This window comes from Arachis ipaensis, chromosome B2, assembly GCF_059453495.1.
Source record: "Arachis ipaensis isolate K30076 ecotype BB chromosome B2, ASM5945349v1, whole genome shotgun sequence".
NCBI lineage: Eukaryota > Viridiplantae > Streptophyta > Magnoliopsida > Fabales > Fabaceae > Arachis > Arachis ipaensis.
The window spans coordinates 124,998,914-125,023,326 of NC_142437.1; the positions used below are offsets into that span (position 1 = coordinate 124,998,914).

Below are 24,413 nucleotides of genomic sequence, written 5' to 3' on the forward strand. Positions count from 1 at the left end.
TGTAAAAATTAAACAATAAATTATAAATATGACGCTTTTTATTTTCTCACGTCTTTCATCTACACTGGGTAGTCTTTTTCATATTCTTCCTTGTACTCTTTTTGAGGTTAGGCATAGCAGAGAAGAGGACAAAATTTGTTTTCACATAGCAGAGAACAGGACAAAATTTGTTTTCGTGTTATCCGTACATGGTTCACCAGAAGACCAATAAAGTGGATGATACAGTTGAAAGTTTTACTATATTTAATATTATTTAATACAACTATAATGTTTTTAAAATTAATCTTATCTTTTCAAGATATAAATAATGCTGCTCTACTAGTTTACAAGAATACTCAAGCTCTATTTTCTTGTCATATCCAAGCACCCACAATGCTCAATACTCAATACTCGTTATTGCCATATCCAAGCACCCACATTTCGCATACATATCAACCAGTGGATTCATCACCACATCATTGGAACACATTTTCTTGCATGCCAAGCAATGCACCTGCTTCCCTATTTTGAAACAGAAAGCAAAGCAAAGCAATTGTGTACTCATCAACCTCAATTCCGAAAACCACCCATCTCCCTGAAAACCCGAAACACACATCCTGCGCGACCCGCCTGCACAATCCACTCATCATTGTGTTGTACACTTGTACGAAACAATATCTCTCACAGGACTTTCATCAAACACACCCTGCACGCATAAGGGGTTTCTTGCAAAACACAATACATATGCAGCAAAGCATTCACAACAAAGATAACCGAAACACACCCATCTTTATCTTCACCCTTCTTCTTCTTCTTTTTCTTCTTCTTCTTCTTCTTCCTCTTCTTCTTCTTCTTCTTCTACTTCTTCCCCTTCTTCTTCTTCTTCTTCTTCTTCTTTTTCTTCTTCTTCTTGCAACCACGCTCAACAACCTCATGTCGAATATAAAAGAGAAGTTGACGGAAACTGCAAAATCGGTTTGCAACAGTGTGGCTGCAAAGTTCAGCAGAAAGGATCCGAATATGTGGTCCAAGGAACATGGAACCTATGCATGGGGAGAATACTCATTTGCTGTCGTCCGAGCTAACTACCCCGACATTAACGATCGGAGTCAAATTGAAATCGGAAGCAATGGACTCTTTGTTGGCATTTACGACGGCCACCACGGTCCGAAGGCTGCTTCATACCTTCAGGATAAACTGTTCTCCAAATTCATAGGTAAAATTTATTAATCTTTGTTTTCAAGATTCTTTTTGGTATTTATGTTTAATTATCTTGAATAATTTTGACACAGCTATTGCCCGCAAGAATCGCGCTATAAATCTTGAAGCAATAAAAGAGACCATTAAAACCATGGAGAATGATTTTATTCATGAAGCCAGAAAAAATCGGACGGAATTATTAACAACTGGTAGTTGCTGTTTGATCGGTATGCTTTACCGTGGGGATCTCTTATATGGTAGTCTCGGCAACAGTGCCATTGTGTTTGGAACAGAAATTACCGGAGAGTTTGGTGCGGAAATTTTGACAAAGGACCATAGCGTGCATACCAATGAACCTTATAGGCAAATATACATGGAAACCCGAGCAAAAACCGACCCAGACTGCATTTGCTTGAAAGATGGCAAATATAAGATAAAGGGACTAGTAGAGGTATATATATACATATATGAGTGTGTCTGTGTGTGTGTGTGTTTTGATCAATGTTCTGTGAGTGTTGCCTTGTTGCTAATCTAAATGTTACTGTAAATTAGGACTTTACTTGGATTTGTTAAATTTGTTGCTGTAACTTGAATTTGTGGCTGAATTTGTTGCTTCCCAGTCACATAATCAGAATAGAATACTTAGTTAGTGCTTGGTTGATTGTGGTCACTGATTGTATTTGATGATAAATTTTAAATTGATAACTTTTAAATTTTAAATTTGCACTGCCTGTTACTGATTCATTGTTCCTTCAGTACATTTTGTTGTTGTTAATCATTGTGATGAGCTTTATTAAAATTGGGTTGAAAACTGTTGAATCTTTTTTCATTTTTCATTGTTCTTTAACTTCTGTTCTTATTAAAAAATTTGCAATTGGTGATCTTTTGATTTATTATATGCTTCATGTTTTTAATTTCACTCTGTTTCTAGGCTTTGAAATCAGTTTATGATAACTGTGATGCAATTATTTAGTTGGATATCTGATGTAATTATTGAGTTCAAGAGATTGAGTTTTTGATTTGCAAGGTAATTTTTGGTTGATTTTTTATTTAATTTGGTAATGGTGTTTATGATTGGGGTTATCTGGTTTTCATTCTTTTTGAATTTGGTAATAGTGTGATTACTTGTTGCTGTTTGTAATGTTTATTGCTGAATGATGATTGTTCTTTCGTGCCTCTGTTTAGTAATGTTTATTGAAATTTTGTACTTTTTCAATGCATATTTGTATGTGTTATTAGTCAAAGTCATGTCAAGGCCATGCAAATTTATTCAATGTAGTTAAGCATTACTTGTATGTTTCAGGTAGCACATACAATAGGGGACGCATATATGAAATACCACGATTGCAAGTTACCTCAGGGACATATGCACCAAATTCCTACTCCATTAGATCTACCATACTTGTGGGACATTCCACACGTTGGGCAGAGACCTCTCCACAACTCAGACAGATTTATTATCTTTGCTTCAAATGGACTATGGGAGCACATTAGTCCTGAAGAAGCGGTGAAGATCGTAGATGAGAGTCATGAAAGAAAGGTGTGTCATTTCTTTTGTCATCTTTTATCCTGTTCATTATAGCCACTATTATAACTCGGTATGTAACTCTACTGTATTCATAACTACTTCGTTATACTGTTGTTTAACATATTTTTTTATACTCAGGGAATTGCGAAGAAGTTGGTAGAAGCAGCTGTAAATGTAGCTGCAAACAAAGCGAAGCTGAATATCAGAGAGGTTCATCGGCTAACTGAAGCAAGGAGGGCAATCCATGATGATATCACGGTTGCTGTGATTTTTATAAATCACAAATCGGTGGGGAAGCGAGATATATATTTGCCTGTAATATCCATCAAGCCAGATGAAAATGAATTCATTTCAAAATTTCATGAAATTGAAGGTGGTATAATGCAATAGACTACTAATTTTATATATGAAGTTAAATGTGGCCGTAGAAAATTAGTCTTAATAGTCGGCACCTAGTTCAAGTTAGTAAATGTATAATGACCCCTCTTCTTGAAAGGGATAACTCTGATAGAATTACTTACCTTCTCTTTCCTCGGGCTTAGCATTATGTACTTTATTAGCTGTTTATCAGCTATGATTCTGCTAGTAATGAGAAATGAAGATGTTTATCAGTTATGAATTATGATTGTGCTAGTAATGATTGTACTCCATTAAGGTTTTCTCAGTTACAATTGAGAAGAATGACTATCAGTATTTTATGTGCTCTTCTATTATATGTTTGTGGAAAATAAAACGGCACACATATAATTTTTGCCCCACATTACTTACTATAGGGGTGTTGTAATATCTGCACTATTTCTTCCAAGTTGTACTTGTTTCAAATGTTGAGCTGTTATTCAGTTATTGGAGAAAAAAGAAAAAGAAATTGGAAACCTTAGCAACTTTTGTTTATTGTTATAAATGATAGATTTCATGTGCAAATATTGACATTATTTCAATAGAAGTTGAAGCTATGTTAGTTTGCAGAATCTGATGAGTGTTTCATGAAGCTCAACCAATAACTGAATTAACCTATTCATATAATGCCAAAGAAGAGGGTAACAAGTAACAACCCATCTCTTCCTCAAACAGTTAATCTATATCAAACACCATTTTTGATACAGGTATGACCTGCCCAAAAGATTTTAGGCCAATGTTAATATCCCTAAGCATCAACTCGGTGGCTTTAGCTTCTGGATGAGACTTGTCACCTGCCACAAACTTGTGAAGCCCTTCATTCATTTCTACATAGCTCCAGCCAGTTGGTTTCTGAATTCCAACTTCATCAATTTCTTTTCTCACACTTGCAGCTTCTTCATGCTGCGCTGCGTCAGCTAGTATGTTCGACAGCATCACATAACGCGCGCCATGATCATGCTCCATCTTAAGAAGCTCTTGTGCTGCAATTTTTGCCAACTCCACATCTCCATGTAACTTGCAAGCACTTAAGAATGCTCTCCAAATCACGGCATTGGCCTTGAAAGGCATGTTCGAAATTAAACCATACGCTTCGTTCAAATGACCAGCTCTTCCAAGAAGATCAACCATACAGCCGTAATGCTCCATTTGAGGATGGATACCATAAACACTCAGCTTGGATTCAAAGAGGTTCAAGCCATCATCAACTAGACCATTCTGGCCAAAAGCACACAAAAGTGCTACAAATGTGACTCCATCTGGTTTTAGTCCCAATAACTTCATTTCTTTGAACAAAGTTAAAGCATATTCACCATGGCCATGATGAGCAAGACCAGAGATAATGGAATTATAGAGAAAAGTAGTTTCCAAACTATCACTTGTTTTGTTGAATATATCGAATGCAGTGTCTATGCTTCATTGCTTCCACACTTGGCATACATATCAACAACAGCAGCAATGAATCCCCTGTTTTGAGAATAGGGCCAATTCTTGGCAGCATAACGGCGGTGGATCTTTCTTTCCATATCAAGTGCACCTAGTCGCGCACACACAGAAAGAGCAGAAACCGCAGCAACCACATCTGGTTTCAATCCCAAATCCCCCAACTGCACAAATAGATCCAATGCCTCTTGGAAATACCCAGCATTAGAGTAGCCATTGATCATTGCTGTCCAAGAAACCAAATCTCGGTCATCCATTTGGTTGAACAATCTTCTAGCAACCTCAACCTCGCCACGGTGCGCATAGGCACTCACCACGGAAGTCCAAGCCGCAATATCCACATCTCGCATACATATCAACCAGTGCATTCATCACCACATCATTGGAACACATTTTCTTGCATGCCAAGCAATGCACCTGCTTTCCTATTTTGAAATCTTCCAACAAATTACAAACAGAAAGCAAGGCAACAATTGTGTACTCATCAACCTCAATTCCGAAAACCCCCCATCTCCCTGAATATTAAAACGTAGAGATCGGTCACTGAATATTAAGAAGAATCCGTTCTTGTACAAAATTATGGTTAGGCAGATAAATGCTTAACACCAACAACTAATCTAAATGAAGCCTGTCTGTGCTGCCAAGAGAATCAATCAGGCTATGGTTTTGTCCATCAATCTGTAATGTGTTTCCCTCAGCTTCAATCTGCACAAACAAAACCGTGCGCAACATTCTTACTTGAAATTTACAATAAAATTACCTGTCATCTAATCAGAGACCCCCATCGTGCCAAAAGTCCACAAGAAAATCAACCATATCCTGCATAAGTAGCATAACCCATTAATGATTAATCCATACGCTTCATATAACTTGTACCCATGTTATGAAGAGTAAGGGAGAAGCATCTGATCTGAAAGGACTTACAGCTAATGGAATTGGCAGTGGAAAAGCTTCTGTAGATAAAAGCATATCCTCATAACTAGTTGTCAAGCTGTAAAAAGAATTTCTATCTCCATAACATTAGGGTAAGCATGTAAACATAAATTGTAAAACCAATCTAATCTTATGAAACTACCTTTCTTCCCAAATAGAGAAGACTTCATATTTGATCTACTACTAGGGTCTAGGAGGGCAAAGAAATATAAACTTAATTAAATAAGTTTTTTGGCCATATCATAACTAATGCAACTGGAAGTATCGATATACCTCATAATTGAATCTTTCAGTGATCTCTGCAATTTTTTAGAAATGAAATTTTAAATATGCAATAAATATGGTTCAATAATTGGGTATATGGTTAAAAATGAAATAAAAAAATTAAATTAAAAATTGTCTAAATACTATAAATATGCAATATAATAATGAAAGAAAGTAATCATTCAAATTTAAACAACTATCATTATTTGGAATACTTTAGGATTGGGAGATAAAGTTGTATAATTATTTACATAATTTTATCTTTAATAGTTTAATTTTTGACAAAAAGAATTCGTAACATATATAGTATTAAATTTCCATGACGACCAATTATATTCGTCTTTTTAAAGTCTTAGTTATTAGGTGCAGAAAAATCAATGAGTAAAATATGAAATAGAAGAAGATTACTACTTGAGGGCTATCCTCTTAGCACGTGAATCTTGTTTAAAAAATAATGAGCGTGGTGCATGGGATATCCCATAATAATTGGGGCATAGACCAATCTAGTAGCTCCATTTATGCATTGGCTTTGAGGAAAAACATGCTTTAGATACATAATATATTATCATCAAGTTTCTCAACGAAAGTTAAGCTCTTTCAAGTATTATATTAAAAACTTTATATTTGATAACATATATATATATATATATATAAAGAAATTTCCTTTAATCCAATATTTAATTAAAAAAATACATGGCATGATGCAGCTGATAAAACAATCATTGAGATTACTCTAAAAGGATTCAAAAAGTATGATCTTAAGACAATGATCTGTTGGATTATGTGTTGGATGTGGTGGATTCTTCTGATTTGTCTATATTATAAAAAAGTAATGTTATATGCTATAGGCAATATATAGGCATTATATAAATAATCATATAACAGGCACTAAAATAAATAATTTATGAATGCATTAAAACTAGTTAGAAGCTCCCCCCCCCCCCCCCCCCCGGCCTCCTCCTCTATTTTTTTCCAAATGTATAGTTATAATTATATACTATAAATTTTCGATTTATTCCACTGTTATTCAGCTATCACCGCCCTGTATCCAAAGTCAAATTTATCAGCAGAAAAAAGCATAGCATCAGGGCATCACTTAGGTCAAACTTGAATCTCATTGGAGTGGACAATCAAAGTCAACATTTCACAAACAGTTTTGGCAAAGTACTTCCATGTATTTCCACCCCCATTGCAATTTCATATAAGTTCTTACGCAATTTTATAGGGTCAACATTAATTAGCCCATTTATAAGCTCTTACGCTATCAATTTCATACAAGTTATTTCACTCTTATGATATTTAGGGTGCATTCAGTTTGTACTTTGTAGTTTGCAAATCATACTTATTGAACCTCCTTTTACACCCTTCAAATCGAAATTTAGATTATGCAAATAAATTCAAATGACTATATCTCTAGAATAGCACAAATCTTCTTTCCTTAACCTTTTAACAAGTTTAAATTTTCACAACCCTAAATTCTGATCTTACCATCTAGTCTAAGTCAAAATGGCCAAGCATATATACTTTGATAAACATTATTATATTCATAGTTATATACTCAAATAACTTATTATCATTGAGTAGAGAATAATAAGTACTAGTTTCTATCATTTCTTCTTGATGACTGGTGCACGAAATTGATTTTGCACAGTTTTGCACAGATAGACCGGCAAATATATTAGGTCGTTCAAGTAATATTTTAGGTGACTGATGGTCGATCCCACAGAGATTGTTGGTTTGAGCAAGCAGTGGTTACCTTGCAGATCTTAGTCAGGCGGATAGAAAATATAGTTGTCACGAGAAAACGCATAAGACAGATAAATAAATAAAACGTTACTGGATAGGTGTGAAATCAATGGTATGAGAATGGTTGAGGCTTCGGAGATGCTTCTTTCTTTCGGATCAACTTTTCTCACCATCTACTCCAACTTCTGATTGATTCTTTCCATGGCAGGCTGTATATGATTAACGCCGGGTCAGCGGTCATTAATCTCCTCTGCTTCAGATCAAACGCCGGGTCAGCAGTCATCCAATCTGAACGGGGTGAAGCTCTAGCAGTCCATTCCCTTGGTGATCCTACTCAAAGCGCCACAGACAAGGTCGGATCTTCCGGATCAGAGAATGCTGCTTCTTTAATTTGGATTCTAGCCTATACCACAAAGGCCCTAATTGTCCCGCACTTCGGCTGAACTGATGTCTCGAGAAGTCCCCAACGAAATCGTGAATTAACCGTCTAAGAGATGTATAATCAAGTTTGTGGTTCAATACTATCCCGTCAAGGACTCGCAAGAACCCATGTAGAATGAGGAAGATTGTCACGCGTCATCCGATTCATAAGGTTGAAGAACGAAGATACATCTTAGAATAGAATCAAGCATAGATTGAAGTAGAATAGTGATATTATTAATTCATAAAAATCAGCAGAGCTCCTAACTTTAACCTTAGGAGGTTAGTGACTCATACTGTACAAAGAAACAATGAAAGGTTCGAATGGGCTAAGATCTCTAATAAGGGTGATCTTTGTTCTATATATACTAGTCTGCTAACTAAGAATTACAGAAAATAAGATAAACCAGTCTTGTAGTGCGAAAATCTACTTTTTGGGCCCACTTAGTGAGTGTTTGGGCTGAGTTTGAGTGAAGTCACGAGCTAATGCTCCCTTTTGGGCATCCAACGCCAGCTTTGGACTCCTGAATGGGCGTTGGACACCAGCTACTCCCTTCCGGGTGTTGGATGCCAGGAATGGGACTGGTGGCTGGCGTTAAACGCCAGTTTTGGGCCTTCATTTCCAAAGTAAAGTATAGACTATTATATATTTCAGGAAATTAAAACCTTGGATGTTAGCTTTCCATAGCCGTTGAGAACGCGCCATTTGAACTTCTGTAGCTCTAGAAATGCTCCTTCGAGTGCACGGAGGTCAGATCCTGACAGCATCTGCAGTCCTTTCTCTGTCTCTGAATCGACTTTGCCAAAACTCCTCAATTTCAGCCAGAAAATACCTGAAATCATCATAAAATACAACTCCTCAAAGTAGAATTCAAAAATATAAATTTTGCACTAAAACCTATGAAAATATAATAAAACTTAAACAAATCATAATAAAAACTATATGAAAATAATGCCAAAAAACGTATAAAATATCCGCTAATCAATGACTTCATTATTATTAATATTATTATTTACTAAGGCTTTCCTTCATGAAATTATACCCAAATTGTTTTCATGCACAAAACATTAAACTCAAACCTATCTCTTTATTAGGAGCGTTTTGAACCTTAGCCACCTTACCAACCTTCTTTGGTAGAACAAGAGTATAACTAGATCAATATTGGTATGAAAAGCTAGCATTGAAGTATAAACATATACTCTATTAAAGGTTGTATCAAACTTATTAAATTATTTAACCATATTTTAGCTCATAGTTTTAGGAATAAATAATTATTTTGTTCTTAAAAAAATTTAATTTGAATAAAACAAACTCTAATTTTTGTTTTTGACTAAATGAACTACCAAATATCAGTTTTATTTGATAAAATAAGATAAACTAGTCTTGTAGTGCGAAAATCCACTTTTCGAGCCCACTTGGTGAGTATTTGGAGCCAGTTTTGGACTCCTAAATGGGCGTTGGACGCCAGCTACTCCATTATGAGTATTGGACGCCAGTTTTGGGCCTTCATTTCCAAAGCAAAGTATGGACTATTATATATTTCAGGAAATTAAAGCCTTGGATATTAGCTTTCCATAGCCGTTAAGAATGCGCCATTTGGACTTCTGTAACTCCAGAAATGCTCTTTCGAGTGCACGGAGGTCAGATCCTGACAGCATCTGCAGTCCTTTCTCTGTCTCTGAATCAAACTTTGCCAAAACTCCTCAATTTCAACTAGAAAATACCTGAAATCATCATAAAATACAACAACTCAAAGTAGAATCTAAAAATATGAATTTTGCACTAAAACCTATGAAAATATAATAAAATTTAAACAAATCAAAATAAAAACTATATGAAAATAATGCCAAAAAGCGTATAAAATATCCGCTCATCAATGACTTCATTATTATTAATATTATTATTTACTAAGGCTTTCCTTCATGAAATTATACCCAAATTGTTTTCATGCACAAAACATTAAACTCAAACCTATCTCTTTATTAGGAGCGTTTTGAACCTTAGCCACCTTACCAACCTTCTTTGGTACAACAAGAGTATAACTAGATCAATATTGGTATGAAAAGCTAGCATTGAAGTATAAACATATACTCTATTAAAGGTTGTATCAAACTTATTAACTTATTTAAACATATTTCAGCTCATAGTTTTAGGAACAAATTAAATAATTATTTTGATCTTAAAAAAATTAATTTTAATAAAACAAACTCTAATTTTTGTTTTTGACTAAATGAACTACCAAATATCAGTTTTATTTGACAAAATAATTTAAACGTCTAGAGTAAATCGTTAATAATTAATTCATTTTATTAAATAAAACTAATATTTAAAAGTTTATTTTATTAAAAACAAAATATTAAAATCTCATTTTATCAAATTTAGATACTAAAATGATTATTTACTATATTTTTATTAACTATAGAATGATGTTAACTATCTTTGTACGAGTAGCCATAGATACATCTATCTATTAATAAATAATAAGAGAGTAGTGGTGGGTTGATTGCTCGACAAGTGTTTGCTTTTATTAAGTGACACGTGACAGGGCAAAACAAAATAAAAAAAGGGGTCAAAAACCAAAGTTCTGCGAGACCGTGAATAAAAGCATTCGGCGGAATTTTTTATAAAATTCAAATTCAAAATTATTTTACTATAGTGGTATATGATTCACAGTATGAGGGAGAGAGAAAGACAGAACGATATAGGAAGAGAGAAAAAAGACAAAATGTTATAGAGAAAAAGAAAACATGAGGATAAAGAAAGAAAACACAACAGAAGAAGGAGAAGAGGGTGACGACGAAGGTGGCGGTGATAGATAAGGAGGCTACAAGTTTGACAACACCTATCAGGTTTCATCTCACAGATCCATTTCAACTCTTTAATGTCAGTATTTGATTTGATCACTTCGTGTTCAATACGTTGATTTACTGATTAATCAAATCATATATTAGATTTAATTATGCAGATTCATCCTCACTCCATCTTTACTACTCGCTGGCTGAGGGAATAAACTGCAACATCATTTATGATTTTTTGTTCTTTTTTTTCATTTTGGAAGATTTATGTGGTTCTTTGTTTCTAGCTTTGAGTATTTCATGCAATCGGAAGCTTTGATCTTCAGGGTATGGAGAGTGTTGATTCAAAAAACACAAGAGATAGGAAGGAGAAGTAAATGGAAGGTGAGAACAAGATCAAGTGCAAAATGAAGACTGTGAATTGCAAGTTTTGGAAAAAACTTATGCTGGTAAGTGAAAGTTTTTTAACCATTTTTTAAGAATTTTGTACTACCCTTTTGATTTTTGGTTTTTTATTTTTCACGGTTTAGGTGGATTAGGAAGGCTCTATTTTGAGCATTCTTTCTTGATTTACTATCATACCTATTATTTATTTGTTCAGTTTCAAGCCTTTCATGTATGATAAATATGTGATGCAATGATTTAGGGCTTATTCTTATGGAAAAAAGGAGGAGAAGTGAATGGATCCATTTGTTCAGTTTCAAGTCTTTTCTATTTTTTTGTTTTGTTTTGTTTTGAGTTTTTTTTTCTTTTTCCATAATTGTTTTTATGAATAGATGGAGTGTCATTTGTGAATATGAGTACTACAAATACAATGTTAAGTATGATGTTGTGATTCATTTATATGTTGAAGATTGTTTTTTAGTAAAGTACCTTGCTTTAGTTAGGGCTTTTGGTGCCATAATGGAATCATTTTCAAGCTTTACTCATTGTCGTTCATTTTTTAAGCTGCAGATACATTTAGTTTAAATAGTTCTCAGGCTGTTATTATGGAATTTCGACAAACCACTTGGATTTTCATGCTGAAAATAGAGTAAAGAAGAGAAAATGCTTAGTCCACAGGCTGTTTTTTTTTTTTCTCGAGGATATCAGCAGGTCAGGTTTCTCTTATATTAAAAAAAATTCCCTCTTCTACTTATGCCAATGTTTCATTTTAATCCACTGTGAAGTATTCTCACTACATTTTTGCAATAGTGGTGTCAATTTCTTTGGTGGGTATATTTATAGATGTAAAAATATGAATAGGTTTTGTTCAGAAATTGGAAAAGGGATTCAAGACCTGTTTGCTATGATATCAGATTTCAATAAATTAAGCTTCTCTTTTATATGAGTGTTTCATCTAATATTACTATATAAGGCTTTCAATTGACATATATATAGCAAAAATGGTTGTATTCTTTGAAATTGTGATTGAATTAGAGTAAAAGAAGTTTGGTTTTATGAATGTTGACGCAATCAACATATGTTTTTCATATTTTTAAAATTTTTTATTTTTTTTATTGCCTGATGTGATGTTGATTTTATACTTCCATGAATTGACCACTTTTTAGATTAACTTTTATTGTAAACATTAAATTGTTCTAGAGTGTTCGTTGAGGGCCCTTAGAAAAGAGAATCCGAAATTACTAATGGCTACCTCTGCAGTGTTTCTTCTCGTTTACCCAACAACAAAATTAAATGGTACTAATATAGTAATAAATTCTTTATTAATGAGATTCATTTCATTTCGTTTTTATTTGATTTTTACTGCAGAATGTTAGTTCTTAAATTATATAAAATTGATTACAAACTTTTTTTTTGACCTCCTCATGTGTCAATATAATTTTTGTTTTTCAATTATGTAGTTGCCAAAAAAAGTGTAGAAACAATATATATATAGCAGTTTTTGAAAATGGACTGCTATATCTATATAGTAGTATTACAAACTTGGATGTCATGAAAAACTTTGGAAGTTACATAATTCAACAAAAACAGCTAAGGTGTATTTGCATTTAATATTAATTTCTATGTACTTATGGTTTATGTTGTTAACCATTCAAATTATAGAAAAGTGAAAAATTATGGTGGATAGTTATCGTAATGTATAGTTACCTATACTAATTTTGTACTTTCTTCAAATTTCATTTGTTAATAGTGTAAAACTTATTTTACGTCATCGATGTATAGAAATTAATTCTTCCTTTTTATTCATTATCCTCTCATGGCTGAAATTTAACTATCTGTTAGTTCTAAGCAATTAAAGTTCCCTTCTTTTTGCTTATGTTAATCTAATTTTCAGTTTTTAAATATTTTTTGGTATTTTCAGTTATCTTATTTTTTGTGCATGTATACACAATTATATAGTATACATATCTAGTGATAATTGTTTATATAAGATGTATAAATTTTCAAATTGAACCCACTAGAATTTGATTTCATAAAAACATTAATATAATAATAAATAAATACTTCAAGTTTATTCTAATGTACCGGATGGGAATGAACCATTGGCTTTGAATATGGGGAAGGGTTAGGTATGGATTAATGGAGAGAACATAGAAAGATACTAGATAGCTTATGCAAATGGTGGGTGCAATTCTTACCGATATCCTGAGTTAATGTCACCTTACTGTAAAGTTTCAATTCATGGGAAGCAAAAGGTATTTTTATTATTATTATTTTATCTCCAATACTCTTTCACCTTTGATATTTTTACATTATTCTTTTTATTTAGTTAGAAAGTTTTTTTGTTTTTGTTTTGTCCTTTCCAACTTCTCTTCAAAAAGATTAATATAAGTGTTACTTTTTTGCTTGAGAATGTACAAAACAATGAAGTAGTATTTTTTATGTTGCTCTTAACACTCTTCTATCTTTATTAGTGTGCTGTTAGCTTTTATGTCTGGATTTTGTTGTTGCATTACGTTGTTAGCAATAGTTAGCTTTTGGAGTTATGAACGAGGTCTTTTCTTGGTCCAGCTTATACATCGAGATTTGATTGTATTTCGAGTAAGCATCCATGAAGGATAGGTATCGATAGCCTGAGACTGAGTATCCTTCACTTTCCGTTTTGTTTCTTTACCAAAACTACATTGGCCAGCCATAATGGATACTTTACCTCTCTTATGAATCTTGCTTCTAATAGGGCTTGTACTTGTTCCTCCATGACTTGTATCCTTTTTGGCCTAAGTTTCTGATGCTTTTATTGAATAGGTCGGGAGCCCGGGTACGCGACGAGCTTGTGAGACATCAGGTTAGGATCTATGCCAGGGGTTTTTCAAGCAAAGAGGTCGGCATTTCTTCTTAAAAGGTCAATGAGCCGTTCTTTCAGTCCTTCTTCCAAGTTAGCCCATGTATTTGTTGTTTTTTCAGGGTGATCTCTAATTTAAACTTCTTCTACTTTCTCCCCGAGTTGGGGGCGTAGTTCTTCTCGAGTTCGAATACCACCAAGTTCGATAGTGTTGACCTCTTTTCTCCCAGGGCTGCCTTTTAGATTAAGACTTTCATTGTAGCACTTGCGCGCCAGTTTCTGATCTCTCTTTATGGTGGCAATCCTTTCTGCTGTGGAAAACTTCATGCATATGTGGGGTGTAGAGACAACAGCTGCAAGTCAGTTCAAGGTTGTCCAACTTATTAAGGTATTGTATGCCGAAGTGACATCAATCACGATGTAGTCGATGCTCAATGTCTTTGACTTTGCACCCTTTCTAAAAGTGATGTATAGAGATATGTATCTGAGTGGTTGGATTGGCGTGTTCCCCCAGTCTGAAGAAGTTATCTGGGTATGCTTTTAGATCATTTTCTTCCAGTCCGAGCTTGCCAAAAGTGGGTTTAAACAATATATCCGCCAAGCTACCCTAATCTATTAGTGTTCTAAGGAGGTTTGCATTGGCGAGGATCGTAGTTATCACCATGTGGTCGTCATGACCAGGCATTACCCCTTGGGCATCTTCTTTAGTGAACGAGATTATTGGCAAGTTAGGAGATCTGCTATCTTCTTCGACTTGGTACACTTCTTTAAGATGTCTTTTTCGTGATGACTTTGATATTCCCCCTCCAGCAAATCCCCTATTAATCATGTGTACGTGTCGCTCGGGAGTTTGAGGTAGACGTTGATGCGTGAGCATCTTATACCCTTTTTCTTATCATTTTTTAGTTGTTTTTAGTTATGATTTTATTTAGTTTTACTTGATTTTAGTGCAAAAATCTATTTGGATGCTACTTTGAGTTGTTTTAGTATTTTTATGATTTCAGGTCAAATTTGGAGCAATTTGACGGAGTTTGGAGCAAAAATAGAAAAAGCTTGCAGCATCCCCCTAGGCGCTAAACGCCTAACTGGCGTTTAGCGCCAGCAAGGGACCTCAGCATGCAACGTTACAACTCCCCTTAGGGCGTTTAACACCCATCTCTGGCGTTAAATGCCAGCAGCCAGTCCGAATCACACTCAATTGGGCTTCTCAAGTAGATTTAGCATTTATTAGTTTTATTTTATTTTCTTTTTGGTAATTTTTATTTACAAACAATATCTTTTAGTTTTAGGATTTATTTTTTTATTTTATTTTTGTTTCAAATTAGGTTAGTATAAAAGGAAAAAGATCACTTGTGATTCTGATCTACTTTCTTCCGCACGTTTTTAAAACCCTATTTTTCTCTGTAAGCCATGAGCAACTAAACCTCCTGGTTAAGGTTAGGAGCTCTGTTTATTTCTATGGATTAGAACTATTATTCTTCTATTTTAATTAATGTTTTGATTTAATTCTAAGGATTGTTTTTGTTCTTAATCTTATGAATTGGGTGGAACGAGAGTATGACCCTTTTCTACTTAAGTTCTTGTGATTCTCGAGAGAGTTATCTCGCTTGAACTACACAACTTGAAAACAAATTCCTCCTAAATTGTTAATTACACGAAATGATTAGGATATGTGACATAAAATTCTGTTAGCTTTGGGTAATTAGGGTTTTTGTGGCGTTAAACTAGTTTTCTGAACTTAACCTTCTAATCGGAATTAAGTGACCACGAGAGTGGCGGTTAATGAAGGTTAGAGGAGGCTAAATCACTAAGAGATTAGGGTTTAGACATTTACAATTTGCCATAGAATGAATCATATATTGTTAAAATAGTTGGTAAGAAATTTTAATCCGGAAAGATAAACATCTCCGAAGCCTTAACTATTTTCTCTTACTGTTTTCACACCAAACCCTTTAATTGCTATCTTTATTTTCTTGCTTACTGCTTTATGCGAATTTCAACTCATCAAACCCCTTTTTGATTCACCTAACTAAGTCCAACTGGACAACCATTATTTTCTCAGTCCGACAATCTTCGTGGGATCGACCCTCACTCACCTGAGGTATTACTTGGATGACCCGGTGCACTTGCCGGTTAAGCTGTTGGAAAATTTGAATTTCCGCACCAAACGTTCTTGTCGTCCTCCTTCCTCATCTCTCTTTCTCTTTCTCGGGTCGTCCGACCTATCCACCAAGTATCTATCTCGTCAGCCTTCTCTGGCCAATTTTTCTTTAACATTCTTTAAGTCGTAATAATCGTTAGTAGAATGCCCATAGAGTTTGCGGTACTCGCATTATTCTGTCCGACTTCCTGCCTTTTTGTGTTTAATCGGACGAGGTAGTGGAAGCTTCTCGGTATGATATATCTCTCTATAAATATCTACAAGAGAGACCCGGAGGAGTGTAATTATGATATCTTCGGGGTTTCTCAGGGTTATATTCTTCCTTCTTCTTAACTTCTTTCTCTTTTTTCCGAGGTAGATAGGGCAGGCTGGGTCTCGGGAGTGGCTCTCTTAGTCAGGAGTTCTCTTCCATGTTTATGTATTTCTCTACCCGCTCTTGTACTTCGTACAAGAAAGCCAGGTGTCGCTTGGATATGTATTGAGAGAATGACCCTTCTTTAAGACCATTAACTAATCCCATTATTACTGCTTTAGTAGGTAGGTTTTATATTTCCAAGCATGCCTTAATGAATCTTTTCATATAATCTCGAAGCGTCTCTTTAACTTCTTGTTTAACTCCTAACAAGCTCGGGACGTGCTTTACCTTATCCTTCTGAATGGAGAATCTAGTAAGAAACTTCCTTACCAGGTCGTCAAAGTAAGTTACTGACCTGGGGAGAATGCTTTGCAACAAGTAGTGTCAGAGGCGTAGGCTAGGTACATCCGACTTTTAAAATTGCTGAGATGGTGTCTTGGGTCAGTTGTTCAGTCGTAGAGATCCATGTTAGGGATTTTGAAATTCCTTGAAACTTTGGCCCACATGATCTCTTCCACGAATGGATCTTCTCCTAAGGGACTTTCTTTCCGATCTGCTCGGTTATTTCATTTTCGGAGATTGACTTCCAATCTTAAGAGCTTTTCTTCCAACTCCCTTCGTCGTCTTACCTCTCTTTGCGGTTCTTATTCTGCTTTCCGTTGACGTTCAGCTTCTTGTTCAAGTTGCTCAAGTTGTCCATGGTGACCATGGACAAGTCCTAATATCTCCGTTGCTTGCAAAAGTTCTTCATCCTCTGGTGGATGCACCTCTAATAGAATTCGCCTTGATTGGGGTTTTTTCGATGTTCCTTCTCTGTGAGGAACATGCATTCTTTCCCGTGGTGGTGATATGATGAGGGCAAGGTCATCTTGATGAGGTTCAGGTTCTGATTCAGACGTCGTGTGGTCGTCTTCATATTGATGGTCTGCCATTATCAAGGGTTGAATTTCAAGTCCCCGGCAACGGTGCCAATGTTCCAAGGGTTACCTAAAATGTTGATTTGGTACTGAACGTGAGGTCCAGATTCCTTCTGAGGCAACGCCCGACTTGTTTGGTGCCGAGGTGCCGCCGTCCGAGTTCCTCGTGATGAGGTAGGGGGTGGTACCTGCAAGAGACTCCGATGCTTAAGTTAGTAAGGGCTTTAGGCATGTTTTTAGTAGATTAGAACGTGAATATACCTGAGGGGTAGCAGTGTATTTATAGTAGAATAGATAACCACCTTTGTTGAAATAGTTCCACCTTTATTGGTGGATAACTGTTTCCTTTATCTTGAGAGTTTGTTGGGATCTATCTTCAAGAAAAAATAGAAATAGTTGAAAAGATTCGTGGAAGCAGCTACTTATTTGGACAAGAAGAGCTAAGCTCCCTTTGAGGTGTTTCACTTCTTCAAAGAAATCAAGTATACGGTAGAAACCACCTCTTTAAATTGGGTCTTGCTTTAATCCTTATTGGACCTGACTTTTATGAATTTAGGCCAAGATATAAACAATCATATCCTTCACATTATTCATTTAATCCGTCTTTAATAATAATAATAATAATAATAATAATAATAATAATAAGTTAAAACAAATACATCCAATAGATTTAATATTTCTTTAATTTTTAGATTATTCCGGTAAAAGAACTCAATCTTATGGTATCCTATCGAAGTATATCAAAATAACAAAACATATCCAAAAAAATAAAACTTCACCAAATAGAATTTTTTTTTGGTGACACCACCACCAAATAGGACGAGGTGCATCAACCTATCTTCCCAGCTTGGAAAAACTGAAAAAGAAAAAAAAAAAGATCTTATTATTCTATATTACTAATAACTCGGTAGAATACTTGTCAAAGTCTCAAAATAGTGATGATGAAAACTTGGTGAATAGAATCTATCTTCTTCGTAGAGAATTCTCGAACTATGATCCTTCAAATTATAAGCCACTAATTTTGTACGATTAATTATTAGAATTGCAAGTATTGAATCTTCCTGTTCATGTTCATCATTTGGTGGTTGCCTAACAACATCAAATGCATCAACATCAAAAGTACCTGCTTCGAAAGTAGTTAGATCTACATGAAATCTAACAATCCATTCACTGTAATCTTTTTTTAACTCCCAAATACCATAAATTAACTTTAACGAGTCATCATTCTTTTGCACAATCATGTATAGATTCTCTCCACTCTTTCCTAAATACAACTCCGCAAGCTGCTTATAATAAGGTGGTACTGGTGGTATTGGTAATGCTGGAAAATAATTTTTAAAGCAAAGCCCATCAATATCGAAATACACTTTACTTCGATCATCAACAACATCGTACCAATGTATAGCACCATTGCAATAAACACCATTGTTACGGAAGTAGCGAATATCATTTGGAAAAGTAAGAACATCAACTTTGCTCCAAGAACCCGTGTCTGATGAATAAACATTCATCTTCATCTTATTGGTTGCGAGTTCTACGACTTTAGCGAAAAAGATAATTTTATAGTGAGGAGATTTCCAAGGTTCAAAGACAAGAACTGGATTAGAAAAATTTGGATGATGGATTTCATAGCCAAATTGGTCTATACGAACACAATGACCGGTTGATGGATTGCTTATATAAAAATAACGGCATCCTTGGAGAAATTTCTTAGCTTCCATATCGTAGGGTGGTGAAGGCCATTGTATTGGAGCACTATCCCAGAGTAGTAGACCATTGCATGATTGACGAATACGATAGTAAAGTAGTCCATCGAACTCATTATGAAGATGGAGGTAAGTGAACCTGTTGTTGCTGTTATTGCTAAATGGGGTTATGCGAGCCTTCTTAAGGATGAGGCAATCCTCTGTTTCTTGGAGCAACATTCCAGATGCATAAAGTTTGTGATTGCGGCATAGTCCAAGGGTGTGCCGATTACAAAACTGGGACTCGGAGATCAGAGACAACCATTCTTTGCACACGCATTTGTATCGGAGCAAGTCTTTAACCGCCAACCGGAGAAGGATTTCCGTTAGCAAATCCTTGTCTTCCACCACACTATGCATTATTAATGATCACACACACAATAATGACTGAATCTCAATTATATAGATGCAATTGATGGTGAGACTTGATTCATGTGACGAAAAATATGATAGGGTTTGATTTTATTTAGCCTTGGGATTAGGTCAAATAATTTTAAATTTAAAGTAGTTATAAATAGAAATAAAAAACTGTACCAATCAAGGGACAATAAAACTAGTTAAAAACTCCCCCCCAAAAAAAAAATCTTTTTTTCTCCAGATGTATAGTTATAATTACATACTATATATTCTCGATTTTATTCCACTGTTATTTAGCTATCACCGCCCTGTATCCAAAGGCAAATTTATCAGCAGAAAAAAGCATAGCATCACTGCATCACTTAGGTCAAACTTGAATCCCATTGGACAATCAAAGTCAACATTTCACAAACAGTTTTGGCACATATTTCCAGGTGTTTCCACTTTCCACCCCCCATTGATATTTACTAAAATCCCATGAAAACATGGTGCATGGTCAATTTTTCTAGGGTCAGCATTAATTAGGACGCAATACCGTGAGGAACTGAGGATGAATACGTGACGCAATTTCATATAAGTTATTTCACTCTTATAATATTTAAGGTAGGATGTTCAAATTCAAACCGATTTAAATTAAATCGTTCAATTTAATTTAAATCGAAAATTGATTAAAACCATATTAATTTGGATTTGATTGGATTTTATTTTTTGTAAATTCGGATTGGATTTCAAATTTACTTTTATAACTGATCCAATTCAATCCAAACAGCACAATGTGCTATAATGTTATTATTTTATTATTATATTTATAATTATACTCATAATATATTTAATTTGTTATATATTTTTATATTATTTAATATTCATGTATTATTATTATTTAATAAATATTTTATATTCAAAATGTGATTTATTTATTTATTTTAATTAACTTATAATTTTATTTTTATTGTTCTGTTATTGTTGGTTTTTAAGATATTGTTGAGATTTATTATGTTATTATTAATTATTTAAAATTTGATGTTGAAATTTGTTATATATATTTAATTTTTTAATTTACAAAATCGCAAATCCAATCCAAACTGCTTGAAATTGGATCAGATCGGATTTTTTTTTTAAATCATCCAATTCAAATCGCACAACAAGTAAAATTAGTATTCGAATCGGATAAATTTTTTACTCAAAACCGATCCAAATCACACCGCAAACACCCCTAGGGTGCATTTAGTTTGTAGTTTGCAAATCATACTTATTGAACCTCCTTTTGCACCCTTCAAATCGAAATTTAGATTATGCAAATAAATTCAAATGGGCTATATCTCTAGAATAGCACAAAACTTCTTTCCTAAACTTTTTAACAAGTTTAAATTTTCACGACTCAAAATTCTGATCTTACCTTCTAGCTTAAGTCTTATTGACCATTTATCATGGCCAAAGAATAAAAAAGAAAAAATTTACAAGAAATAAGTTGGGAGGCTTGCTATTCAAACCAAAAGGACTCACATAAGGCAGACAAATATGTTCACATGTTTGCAATGAATTTCAATTTTTTGTTGTAGGTGAACAAAAAAACAGTTGAATATTAAGTATAAACTACAAGAATAACAATGGTGTCTTGTCATGAATCGGTTGTATGAATCAAACAACGTCATGTTGTTTTATTATTAACATGACAATAGTTTTTTTTGGTACATGTACAGAGAGATACAAATGAGGATAACTCTTTTTGAGCATATTCAGAAGCACAATTTTATATACAAATTTGCAGAAAGAATGGTTAGAGATCTATGTTTTGTATTTACAGAAAGTACCATTGCCAATAGACCTTGTCTACAATACCTCCACCACTTTTAACAGCTAGATGAAGCGTCTCAGATGCCGGAGGAACACCCCATAGTAATGGCACTGCAACAGTCATGGTTAGCTTTTCATGCAAATCACCTTTGACTTCCTTCTCTGCCATAATAACCTGACATACAATATTGACTCTAATTTTCAGAGAACTAAGGTTTGCAGTTGGTATATTATATCAAAGAAAAAAAAAACTTGAAAAGAAAAAGAATGCAAAGTTAAAGATGTAATCTAGTGGAATATAAATGTAAGAACATCCCATGAAATTAATAACGGATTGCAACCGACAACATATTCTTCAATATGTAGTAAGAAGCAGGACAACGTAATGTTATTGCTGTCGTGACCTACCTCCCCACCATGCTCTAAGACAGTGTCTTCAACTACATCACTGAGCATCTCAATGGAACGGCAGAAGCCAAAAATGCAGAATCTTCTTCCCATATCAAGTCCCTAGAAAGAGAACATTCTGTATTTACAGCAGTTTAAAGGATCTATCATAAAGGAACTTAAGTCCAAAGGATGAGGACTAACATTAGTAGCTGCAATATCAAATAGTGCGCCTAAACAAAGGCCTTGATCGGGATCCATGTAATTACTTTCTTGGAACCGTTGTTTTTGAGAAGTTTTGGATTTCCCCTGCTGCTTCTGCGAAACATGAAAACCAGCTTAGCCTATCTGAATAAAGATCTGACTTTGCAATGGATCATAAACAAGATGAAGAATGAACCACAAAAGTGCATTGATTCTGTGAAACCAACCATTCCACCTATCAGATTAAGATACTTCTGTATCAGATAGAAAGGGGAAAAGAATCCCCCCTTTATTTTAGATTATGCAATCTACCGCTTGGACCATGTAGAGAATGAAAACCTCACACGCAAGAAAAGAAGTATACAGTTATATACTAATATGGTTGGAACTTCTAATATCCCAAGCTTTTATGGTAGTTGATCCCCGCCTGGTTTATATTTATCAAAAGTGCTGCAATGCACCAAAAGTACACATTCTAGAATAATAACAAACTAAAGAAATGATGCGTCCTGCGACTAGGTTTCACTCGGAGTCATGATTCTAACTTTTTAAAACAAAAGTATAATGAAATTGCATAATAAAATCATACATCTGAAGAGCTAACATGGCGAGGGGTGATGGAGCCTCCAATCTGCACCAGTCCATCGGCGGTGAACAATGTAATTCTATCCTCATGAACCCATTGAATTTCTGAGAAATCATTGAAACAAATTAGCAATATAGTACTTAGCAAATAAATTACACCCTTTGGGTGCGGCCCTTCTCCGGACCCTGCGTCAACGCGGGATGCTTATGAACCGGGCCACTTTTTTTTTTTTAACTTAGCAAATAAATCTCATCAGCATAAAAGAGAATTATATCATTTTCCAAAATGCAGACTCTGATGAAGGTAATCTCAGTTATCGATCAATTAAAACTTAAAAGGTACCAAATGCCATGAATCCAAAAAGCACTGCACCCTTCAATAACCTAAAAATCCTCTGAAAGTATATAAATTATACTTGAAGAATACCTAACTCAACTAAAGCGGCAAAATCACTAGGCCTTGAAGAAACAAAATAACACATAAACATCGAAAAGAAGAAGCAAAAGCTCCACCATTTCTTTTTAACAAAAACTAATTTTAATTTTCAAGATTTCAGCTCAAATATTCTAAAAAAAGCACACACATTTAAATATCATATATATAAAAATATGTTTCGCAACTTGCACAATCACAACTAGCGCTGCAGAATCAAATTCCGAAATTGAAATGAACTTCAATTACAACAATCAGTGAAAGGAAAATCCAGCTACTTGAATGAAATTTCAGGAAAAAGAAAGAAAGATTACCGGAGTCGGATTGGAACCACGGGAAAGATCGAAAAGGATCATCACCGGATAGGTTGGAAGAGTCGTCGGTAGCTTTGACCACGATATGATGGCGAGAAGAACGATATGATGAGAAATTGAATGAGGAGCTGAAAAGCGGGGAGAGAGGAGATGATAGCGTGGAACGAGAAATTGATGCAAGAGAAGAAGGGAATCTGAATCTTGAGAAGCAAAGTGCAGAGGTTTCAGCCATTGCCATCGAGAGAGAGAGAGAGAGAGAGAGAGAGAGAGTTGGTTTACGTGAGAGGGAAGAATGGAACACTTTTTGGGAAATCAATCAATCCATGGTGTTGTGTTCATCGCATGCTACGACACACATTTTCTTTGGAACTTGAGGATACAGTTTATTCCATTTTTATTTAAATAAGTAAATTCCATTTTTTCTGGTTCACAATTTAAGGGAAAAATAAATTACACCCAACAATCTATTTGGATTTGGATTAACGAAAATGTCATCAATTTAGTTTCTACAATTACATTTATTTTTATTTATTTCTTTTAATTTGAGCTACCTTCCAATCCAATGGACTAAGGATTAATCTGTGTAGATCTGAGCATCAAATTGGGCTGACCAGCCAAGTTAGCTTGAGAAGTGAAGATTTTATTGGGCTGCTTTTTTGGAGTTAGACCTATGGGCTTTGTCCATTTTTCAGTCTGGTATTGGTGTAATAAGCCCAAAGTTTTGCTGTAGATATTGGGCTGTTCTCTCAGAATTTGAAGAATATTTGGGCCATGTCCAAAAATGACGTTTCAATATGCTATTTATTCCAGACTTTATCCAAAATAAATTATAACTGAGTATCAATACCAACAAAAAAAAAAAAAATTACAACGGAGTATCTCTACCCATAAAAAAAAATATTACGATTGAGTATCCAATTATAGAAGAAAATAAGACACTTCCTAATCCGAGTTTAAGATGGAATAAGATTATTTTTTCTAATATCTTGTTTTAGAGATTAATTTGCTCACATTTAATAGCTATTTAATCTTGACTGAGGGTTTGAGTAGTTCATCAAACAAATAGCTAGAAAATATTTTGAGCATTCACTCAAATTTGTATTAAGATCAACATGATAAATATCATGTAAACATCTGGTTTTAATAATATATTTTGATATATTTTTATCTTGTTATTTGAAGTCCATAATATACATCTATGTTGCATTTGTGTAGTTTGTTAATTATCAA

At 34.4% G+C, this 24,413-nt stretch overlaps 3 protein-coding genes and 1 pseudogene across 4 annotated transcripts; 1 reads left to right on the top strand and 3 right to left on the bottom strand.

Annotated features, from left to right (window-relative positions):
* Nucleotides 1–331: 331 nt before the first annotated feature.
* LOC107628075 (putative protein phosphatase 2C 25) lies at nucleotides 332–3,329 on the top strand. Its single transcript, XM_016330883.2, has 4 exons — nucleotides 332–1,195; nucleotides 1,272–1,630; nucleotides 2,483–2,719; nucleotides 2,846–3,329. The coding sequence occupies exons 1-4, from the start codon at nucleotides 724–726 to the stop codon at nucleotides 3,095–3,097; spliced, it is 1,320 nt and encodes a 439-aa protein (XP_016186369.2). The 5' UTR covers nucleotides 332–723; the 3' UTR covers nucleotides 3,098–3,329.
* A 355-nt stretch (nucleotides 3,330–3,684) lies between these two features.
* On the bottom strand, nucleotides 3,685–5,599 carry LOC107628629 (pentatricopeptide repeat-containing protein At5g56310-like; annotated as a pseudogene). Its single transcript, XR_001617845.3, has 3 exons — nucleotides 5,471–5,599; nucleotides 5,307–5,365; nucleotides 3,685–5,061 (listed from the first exon to the last, which is right to left on the bottom strand). The product of XR_001617845.3 is annotated as a pentatricopeptide repeat-containing protein At5g56310-like (transcript).
* A 12,661-nt stretch (nucleotides 5,600–18,260) lies between these two features.
* Nucleotides 18,261–19,469, bottom strand: LOC107628077 (F-box protein At5g07610-like). The gene has a single exon (XM_016330885.2). It carries the CDS (start codon nucleotides 19,467–19,469, stop codon nucleotides 18,261–18,263), a length of 1,209 nt encoding a protein of 402 aa, XP_016186371.2.
* A 1,612-nt stretch (nucleotides 19,470–21,081) lies between these two features.
* Nucleotides 21,082–23,553, bottom strand: LOC107626473 (D-tagatose-1,6-bisphosphate aldolase subunit). The gene is made up of 5 exons (XM_016329360.3): nucleotides 23,184–23,553; nucleotides 22,441–22,541; nucleotides 21,852–21,965; nucleotides 21,669–21,770; nucleotides 21,082–21,435 (listed from the first exon to the last, which is right to left on the bottom strand). The coding sequence occupies exons 1-5, from the start codon at nucleotides 23,419–23,421 to the stop codon at nucleotides 21,265–21,267; spliced, it is 726 nt and encodes a 241-aa protein (XP_016184846.1). The 5' UTR covers nucleotides 23,422–23,553; the 3' UTR covers nucleotides 21,082–21,264.
* Between the last annotated feature and the right edge of the window lie 860 nt (nucleotides 23,554–24,413).